This window comes from Ptychodera flava, chromosome 1 (genome assembly GCF_041260155.1).
Source record: "Ptychodera flava strain L36383 chromosome 1, AS_Pfla_20210202, whole genome shotgun sequence".
Lineage (NCBI taxonomy): Eukaryota > Metazoa > Hemichordata > Enteropneusta > Ptychoderidae > Ptychodera > Ptychodera flava.
Genome location: NC_091928.1, coordinates 6,623,602 through 6,633,805, shown reverse-complemented (window position 1 = coordinate 6,633,805; position 10,204 = coordinate 6,623,602). Strand labels below are relative to the sequence as shown.

General features: G+C 37.6%; 1 protein-coding gene across 1 annotated transcript; it reads left to right on the top strand.

Annotated features, from left to right (window-relative positions):
• The first annotated feature begins 5,925 nt into the window (after positions 1-5,925).
• LOC139114335 (amine sulfotransferase-like) lies at positions 5,926-6,849 on the top strand. The gene has a single exon (XM_070676033.1). The coding sequence runs from the start codon at positions 5,926-5,928 to the stop codon at positions 6,847-6,849; it is 924 nt and encodes a 307-aa protein (XP_070532134.1).
• Positions 6,850-10,204: the final 3,355 nt, after the last annotated feature.

Sequence of the window (10,204 nt, the reverse complement as noted above, 5' to 3'; positions counted from 1 at the left end):
AACTGTGACCCATACCACACAGTGCATTGGTCAATAGGAATAACAAAGCGTGTCTCCATGTTCAGTGTATATGTTTTCGGTGCCACTCTATCAAGTTGATAATTTGCAAGGTTTGAAAAAACAGGGGTCACAAGTTGCCTCATTGAACTTGTAGCACTATATACGTGTGGACAGTGTATCACCATTGTCATATCAAGTACGTCATATCATAGGTTTAACGTCGTGGACGTAAACGACAATATAGCATTGGGTAAGTTTGCCTGACCTAATTACATGTTGAAGTAATAATTTATGTATATCACTACTTGTATACTGTAGACCTGAAGGATTGCGAGTGATAAGCGATCTGTTTTAATGTTGGGATGTACCTAATACAGTCTTTCCATTTAAGTAAATATCAGTATAGCTCTGTAGGCTGTCGAGAAATTTTATGGATGTTCGAATCGTTGAATCTAAGCAAGGTACTGGAAAAGAAATCTATTACCAGTTGTTTTCACAGAACATGATCGATCGTCAACCATCAGTGTATATTCATTGCGTTCCGACATTTGCACTGTATATTTTCAGTTGTAATGTTCGCGAAAATCTGTTTTCAAAATAACGGAGTCAATTTTGTTCCCTTGTATGATGTTTGGAGTTAATTTTGTTCCCTTGTATGATGTTTACGAAAAACAGTGAGTTGTTGGATCAGTGTCGCAAAGTGAAATCCATTGCATCGAACGATGGAAGATTAATCACAATCAAAACAAATATCACGAATGATGATAATATGTATTTGCATACAGAGAAAGAACAATTTGGACATTTGAATGGCCATTTTGACTGTCGCTGAGAGCAAGTTGTTTCATAAATATTAATATCTAATACGGCAATAGAGAAGAAAAGTTTGATTGTAAAGTACCAGAAATAAATGGTCATACACACAAACATTTCTTCAAATATCTCATCAGTCATTCACGTTATTCTTTGGTAAGACTATAATATCTACTATTTACCCACTTTATACACGAACATAAAAATCGGACTGAGTTTGTCGCAAAACACATTAGGTAATCATTAAAGGAAAGAATGTTAGTCTTTACATTATTAACAAGAAGCAGGGTTGCGATGAAGTAGCCATATTCAATTTCTGTTATTTCTTGAAGAATTCCCAAATCGCTGTATTTTCTTAAAGCCTGTCTGCTGTATTCTCAGCTACAGGCCTGTCGTTTTCCTGCACAGGTCTGCCAAGACACATTCGTCGTATAATAGCCAAAGAAATATACATAAGTATCGTTTATGATTAAATATGAATACTTTAACAAATAAATTTTTGTACTTAATTTAAGCATTCAACTAGCGTCGATCTTCCTTTCTGCTTTTTAATACCCGGCAAATGACTGAACTGGTACGCAACACATTTGAAAGAGCCATCTATGGCATGCCATATGCAGTTTACGTACCCTGTATGTATGCATATGTGTATTGTACGGGCCTTCATGTGATATCGATGGGAAAGTTTTCTGATTTAGTTTAAGAACTGCAGCATGATGGTAAGAAATACATTTTCACTCCGTAGGTTTCAATACAAGCTGCATACAGGGAAAGTAATGTAACAAACTGAGAGTCAATCTTTCCCTGAGACACATTCTATCTGAAGAGTTCACATTTTCACACACGTGAGCTACTGACGTACCAATGTCTGTCTGTCTTTGTGTGTGTCTATCTGTCTGTCTGTCTGAGCTTATGACATATATCACATACGATGTTTGTCTGTCTTTGTGTGTGTTTATCTGTCTGTCTGAGCTTATGACACATGTGACATACGATGTTTGTCTGTCTTTGTGTGTGTTTGTTTGTCTGTGTGTCTGTGGGCGCAATATAGTAAGAACGCCTTTAGGGATTAGAATCAAATCTGGTGCACAGATTCTGTATGGAACTTATGAGATTTTTGTGGGCGAGGCTTACATAATGACTTAATGACACAAACGTAAAAATCGGACTGAATCTGTCACAATACTGATAACGTAATCATTATAGAAAAGGCATTTGTAAAGAATGTTAGTTTTTCTTAGGTAGGTCCTGTTACCGGAATCTGTAGTATCAGTGTAATTAATATGTTTGAAAGGTCTATATGACACTGACATTGTAGAGTTTCACGTATTTACACCTTCAGTACGTCATTATGTGCTTGACACCTTCGTGTTACCACGTTCGCAAAATACTAGTACTATGAAGACGATTCTCCGTCAATATTAGATGTATTCTCAAAACTTAACAACATTTAGTCAACAGTTCATCTACTATACATTCATATTATAGTGTATATGCATTTATGTCTTCTTTGATTCAAATAAGATGCTTTTTGCCGCAGTTATTGCGAAGCAGTCGCGTGTATGTTGACTGTACCTCTATGCTACCGCAGACAAAGGCGGTTAAATCCATGTACACACAATGAACGTAAAAGGGTCCATGTTTCAATCAGTGAACGTATGTGTTCGGGCTAAGCATGGAGGTAGATAGAAGCACAGGGTATTGAAAACAATATTCTTTCAAAAGTTAATTAATGTCACGTATTAAACATTTTTAATATAAAAGGCTTACCTGTGTCATGTCTGTCGCTATCAATTTACCCTCGATATCTCTGTACAGTATTGCTAAGACAAAATCAAGATATCAGACAACATCTTTTTTGACTTCCCCTCCAAAGATGTTTGTGAATGTAGCCTAATAGAATCCATGTAGAGGCAAGGCGCGATGCTTCGCTGTTTCTTAGCGCGGGATCAGGAGAGTAATTTTACGTTCAAGATTTTTTATTGTCTCGGGATAGTTTAATATGGATGAATACCTCCTGGAAGACTTTGCAGAATTTACTCTGAAGCGAGAGTTTCAGTTCTGTACAACATTTAGCGGGATTTTGTCTTACGCGTTTTTAAATAGCTGTGAAAGCGCAGCTATCTGTGGTAGGGAAGGCCATAGTCTGGCCCCCTGCATAAAGCACAAGGTAGGCTTTGTGTGATGACTATGTTGGCGTCATGCCTGTCATATGATGGTCATGGTCATCACACGGGACTTGTTGGCCAATCATTAGCCAGGCTTGGCAGGCCTGCTCCTCGGATCAAAGGTAAATTGTCTGCGACCCTATTTTGGGCAATTTTATACATGTTTATCAAAAATATTTTGGCGAATTAAGGGTCGTACAATGTTATTAAGAAGAATTACCCGTAAGTCTCATAAAATAAATTTATCGATAGATAGAGAAAGTATGATTTCGGAGTTAAATTTGCAATTTTAACAGAGAAATTTACTTTTGAAAAAAAATGCAGACGGCAGTAAGGTAGATTTACAAGCGACACTTTCACACCTTTATTAGGGAAAAACCATTTGATTTGGAGGGAGCCTGGACGAAGTGGGTATGGTACCACACCCCCTAACTGTGGCAGCAAAGTTTGTTTTTTCTATTGCCTGTTCCGCATCATTGTTTCCACATGTTACACATGTTGAAGCCATGCAAATTTTGTTTCGTGATGTCCAACAAGAAATACACCAGCAGATGTTCAACGGTCTGAGAGAGCTAAGTAAACCGCACTGGCAAACTTCATCAGCTGTACACAAACTGTTGCAAAAGTTGAAAAGCTTAACAAAAGTCGGCGTTATACCAAGAAAGCGTGCCCTGAAAGCCAGGGTAAAGGAAAAATTTCAGATGGCGTCCGATAAGATGAAATCTATAGCAGCTGTTCAAGAAAACTTTCGCCAACTGTTTGAAGAGAGTAAACAGACAGCAGCCCAGGAAAGGAGAGCTGCCAATGAAAAAGAAGAAGAGAGCTGCTACGTCATCATCATTGAACATAAACTCCCACTAGAAAGCCAAGCAGGTGGGCAAATATCATGCAAATGTCATGCATACCATCCTATAAGCTAACTTGTCTCATATATATATATATATATATATATATATATATATATATATATATATATATATATATATATATAATATATGTGTGTGTGTATGTATGTATGTTTGTATGTATGTATGTGACAATGTCAGCTAACAAGAGCTAATATTTGACTCTTCTAGCCAATCAGAACTAGTTTTGCACATGGACAAAACCTTAAGCCAATAACATACAATGTTTTACTCATTACTACTGCCTTAATCTTTATATTGATATCCCCATTTAATACAATCGATTTCAATATTAATTCTGCCACGTTGGCACAAACAACTGTCAGAAGAAGTGATAAGTTGCTACACATGCTAAAACAAAGATACGTACTGGAATGCAGTCCAGGAATGTCATTCGTTATGTCCGTTGACTCTTAAGTACATGTCTCAAGTACAGTACGTTACTCGCTACTATAATTAAAACATAAACATTACAATTGACAGTCACTTTACTAATTAAGAAACAATAACAAAGACGATTACACATACAGAATCGTCACAATCGTGAGGGCATGCAACAATTATGAAAGCTATGATTTTCCATACGCTAGCTTGGATAGAGGTGGATATAGCCAGTCTCTGGCGTCAGTTCAGAAATAGCCTTGGAGGTAGTGGGATATTATTTGAGGTGAAATTCCAATATCAGGTTTGTTGTCCATATCTGTACTTTCGAACAACCTATATTAAACAAGAATATTTGTATCAAATATCAAACACTTATAAAGCACAGATTTAGCAAGTTTAGTATTTCAAAAAAATATTCACATTTTTCTTACAGACTACAACGAATAATGAATCAACATTTTTGTTGAAATTCCAAAGTGAAATTTCATGTACACACACGCATTTGTAACCACCCTATTCTAATCACTGTACATTGATGTCAATTATCAGATGTATATAAATGCACAAATATAGCTAGTTTTATATTGTAAAAAATCATTCATAGTTTTCTCTTAGACTCTCCTATGTAGTGAAGCAATATTTTAGATGAAATCAAAAAGTAATTTCATTTTTTACCTCCCACTTCAAGCAAAGTTCATCTACGTAAATTTTCAAACATACATATTTGTACAGATATAGCTTGTTTTTCGTGAACGTTGTTCATAGTTTGTCCAATCGACTACCATGTATTATGATTTGATATTTTGTGACAAAGCACTACATAGGCCACACCTTGCCTTCCAACAGTTGCGCGAAGAATGTTGACCCTCGCCAAAGGCATGCGTGAAATTTCATGACTCGTCAAAATGCTTGTGCGAAAAATAGCGACTGGACGCTGCCTTAGAATTCATGTAGAGGCAAGGCGCGGCGCTTCACTGTTTTCAGAGCGCGCGATCGGGAGAGTAATTTTTACGGTTCAAAGTTTTTTATTGTTTCAGGAGAGTTTAACATGGGTGGACACTTGCTGCGAGACTTTGCATATGTTTACTTTGAAGCGACAGTTTGGTTTTGTACAACATTTTGTTGTCTTCCACGCTTGTAAAGAGCTGTCAAACCGCAACTATTTGTGGCGGCAATTTCTACCGTTGAGTGCGAATATTTTAGTCAAACTTGACTGCATTCCAGTATGTCTCTTTAGTTTAGCATATGCTGCAACTTATCACTACATCTGACAGTTGTTTGTCCGTAACGTGGCATTGTTAATATTGAGATGATATTAAGTAGGGATATAATATACAGATTAAGCAAATCATAATGAAAAAAAGATTGTATATTATTGGCTGAAGGTTTTGTCCGTGTGCAAAACTAGTTTCTCTTTGGCTAGAAGAGCCAAATATAAGCTTTTGTTTTCTGTTATTCTTGTTGAGTTAGCTCAAGAACAATACTCCACCACTAGGGAAGGATGCAACTGTGCCAAGCAGAAATAGCACTGGAGGTAAGATGAATATTATAGCCAACACTACCAATTCGCTGCATGCCACATTATACTTGCGCAACCAAGGAACAGTGACAGTGCAGAAATCTTTATAATACCGACATTACCAGCGATTCAAAGAATGGCAACGTCGGGTTGGCCGGGTTTCTTCGAAGATGGGTGTTTCTTTATGGAGCACATGTACGATATCAAAGCCGTCAAAGGACGTCTCCTCGACCGTGCTTGGGATGTACGGGACAGTGACGTTGTTGTGGCCACTTTTCCCAAGTCGGGAACGCTGTGGATGCTAAACGTGATCTCAACGATGTATGAGGACATGAATATGTTCTTGAGTCCTACCGATAAAGCCGTGCGCCTTTGTTATGTTTACGAGAAGACAGATGAATTCGTGCCTGGACTGTATGGAGAACATGTCCGTAATGTCAAGAAAAATATACCAAAAATGGCGTCACCCCGACTTCTAGCTTGTCACGTACATCCACAACACTTTCATTCTTCATGGCGAGAGGGCAACAGAAAGTGTAAAATAATTTACATTACACGAAATCCAAAAGATGTCTGCGTTTCGCTCTATCACTATATGAGGTCAGTTAAGTTCAGCCGAATGGAACTGACCTGGGAAGAATGGGTGAAGGAGTTCGCTGAAGGCAAAGTTTGGTTCGGACCATGGTTGGAACATGTGTCGTCATGGCAAAAATACGGCCTCCAAGACAATGTTTTGCACCTGCACTATGAAGACATGAAACTCGATTTGAAGTCAGAAATATTGAGGGTGGCTGAGTTCTTGGGACGACCCCTCATCGACGAACGCCTTGACATGGTGGTTCAAAGTTCCACTGTTGAGTCCATGAGGAAGAGAGGCGTCGACGTTCGTATTGGGGCAATTCTGCACGAAGGAAGTTGGGACAGTAGTGGTGCATACATACGGAAAGGGGAAGTTGGAAATTGGAAAAATCATTTTACAGTCGCTCAGAGCAAGTGGTTTGATGAATTCCTAAAAATGGAAATAGAGAAGAAATGTTTGACTGTAAATTATCATATGTAAATGATTATATACACGTGCTTTACCCCGTCATTTCATAAGTCAGGTGCCGCCAATTAACTGGTAGTTTTCATAAATTTCGCAAAACCACCACAAAACATGTTTTGAAGGCTGATATACCAATTTTACCTATTTTTGACCTTGACCTAAAATTTAGAGGGCGATATAGAGCTGTTCGTAACTGCCCTCCCGCTGGCATACACAGAAAATATACCCTCCCACTAGATTTTGATGCCCACTGCCCTCCAGTATCTATGTTCTACCCGCTCCCCACTCTCCACAACAATTCAAGCTCCCAACTGCCCTCTCCCCACTACTGAAATTCCCCATTGCCCACTAGATGCCCACTAGGCAACTCAGATCAACACAAAACCGTTCGAGCAGCTTGCAGTATACCTTGGAACATTGCTCCACTCTGAGTTAGGCGCTATAATCTCCCCTCAAGTTCTATCAACCACGGCTTTCTCCTCCCTCTACTTTTTTCCGGTACCCACTGTCAAAAATTTCCTCCCCGCTCACTGAAAATAATGAAATTTCCTCCCCGCCCACAGTAAATATAGTTTTTTCTCCCCGCCTGCTGATTAATTTTAAAATTTGCCCGCTCGCTGAAAAACTGCCTACGAACACCTTTTTGCACAAAGAGCTTAGTTGACGGCACCTGATAAGTCATTCATGCATTGATAAATGTTAAACACCTTTGTTGTAAACGACCTATGTCAAAGCGTTCCTCAGGTGGATAAGGCGTGTGAAGGTTGGCTCAAGATCTGACGTGAAGGAGAACGCGCCACACCTTAATCATAATACTTAAACCAGAACAATGGAGAACAGTATATTCCTGGGTGTGTTATTTTATCACAAGGTACAATCAAAGACTGACGGAAATTTGCCTTAGATGAGCATTGTATAATGATATTACCAGTAATTTTGTAGTAATGTAAGTTTAGAAAAAAAATATAAATTTGTAAAATGTAAAATGACAGATTTGAGACCTGCAATATCACGTTTCGCCAACTTGTAATAAACATCTAAACTGGTGCTTACAACCGACATCTTGGTGTGTCAGTTATTGAAAGTATTACGATCCCAGTCCGATACATCTCGACTTATATTTCCCTAACTATGATCGCAACATAAGTATGATATCCACAGTTTATCCATTATCCGTACGGACTTCCACAGTAAGTGTTTTCACCAGAGGCTGACAACCGACAAAATTTTAACACCGTTTTCCTCGGCTTGGATTCTACAGAAACAGTAAAAAATCGCACATCCTCTCAAATTATGGGAATGTTTAAACATTTGGCAATTTTATATCAGCTATTAATAATTTGCATATTTAACGACCTTTTCTAGCGAGAGATATACGTCTGGATCGACTTGACCAAAGTTTAAGAAACTTGCTATGCACATTGAAGATACTATGATATAATGTACATTGCAGATACTATGATATGACATTGATATACATTTGATTGGTATTGCACTTTATATCATCTTATTACCAATTTTCACATTTAACAAACTTTCCTGATGAGGTATAGATCACGATCGACTTTATATATTTTGATGAAACTTGCTATGCATATTGACCAAGATGTACCGTTACTTTGGGCGTTAATCATTTGACTAATTACTAATTACTGATTTGCATGTGTAATGAACTTTTCCAATTTAGCACATTAAACTGAAAGGACCTACCGAAGTTGTGGAAAGTTGCCATGTTCATTGATGAGACTACAACATAAGAGTATTTAAAAACATTTGCATTTTCATACAAGCTCATTTGTGATTTACAAACTTCAATTTCGTCCGTTATAAATCACTTTAATTACAATTCACCACCGGTACATCAAACAGGGGCACCGACTAGTGATTGAATTTTAAACTTTCATCTGTTTCACGAGACTGAAACGAGAGTTTAAAAATCTCATTTTTAGTCAAATTTGGGAATTTTATCACATAGTTTCTATACCATCATTTACCTGAATCATAGAGAACCTTGGGCCCCAACCTGACGCCCTTATTCGACCTATAGCGCGAGAACGGGGGCAAAATAAGAAACGAGATCAAAATCGTGCAAGTGGGAATCTTTTTACTGTGTAGGAGTAATGAAGTTACCCAATGAGGTACTTTCAAAAGGGAGGACTCGCCCAAAATTGATAAAACTTGCTCGGTAGACTGATTTTACAATGATATAACACAAGTGAAAGACGTTTACCAGGTTTTTGGGTAAGCAATTTTTTAATACGCATATTTCCTCAAATACCTTATAAGTGATATTTAACCATTACTGGAAGAACAAAGTTGATGAAAGCGCTAAAGGTATTAGAAATTTGTGGTAGTAGCGAAAAACATTTTATATTTTCATGTCAGCTAATACCTCGCATATTCCATGAGCCTTCAGAATTTGACATACAGAACTCGAACGACTGGACCAAAGGCGATAAACTTACAAGATAAAGTGATGATACAATGATATGACAGCGATGAAAGAAGTTTAACATTTTCCTTTCAGCTAATCACTGATTTATATTTTAAGGATATTTTCAATTCAAGCAATATACGATGAATATTGCTGGTAATGTTCAAACTCGTGGCAATAATATCTATAGAAATCTGCAAAACATTTTCCGTTCATATCTGGTTTTGATCATGTTGTGCGTATCAAAGATCAATGCAGTCTTGAAAAGCATGAAACTTGTGGATTTCAAAAATCTCAAAGATTTGTTGACTCCTTCAGGTTGCAATACAATCCATAAACCCACTAATGTCAACCACAGCGTAAATATTTTGTGTGTGGTGAATTCGTAAGTTTTAAGCCACACATTTACGCGCGTACCAAACTGACCCTAAGGTAGAATAGAGAGTATATTTCTTGATCTTTATACACCTATATGTCACAACGTTATATGTTATCATAAGGAAGTGCCCTGGTTTATTTGCTGGGAATTCAAGCCTCGAACCAGTTCTGCTAAAGTTTTGGTGTGACATAAAAAACCAGAACAGCCTAGTTCATCAAGTCCACTTACTGGAAGTTTTTGACACATGCTAGTCTAATACAATGTATCAGCCCTTTACATACATACATACATACATACATACATACATACATACATACATACATACACACACACACACACACACACACACACACACACACACACACACACACACACACATACATACATACATACATACATACATACATTGCATTGGCTATCAGACATGACATCCCTTGTTACGTGACGTCAACGGGGGGAATCTAGATTTCGATTTTCATAAAAGAAAGATAGTAAAAACCGCATTTTATTAACTCAACAGGCTGCAAAAAAAGCTATAAAGCAGCTAAAGATTAAAA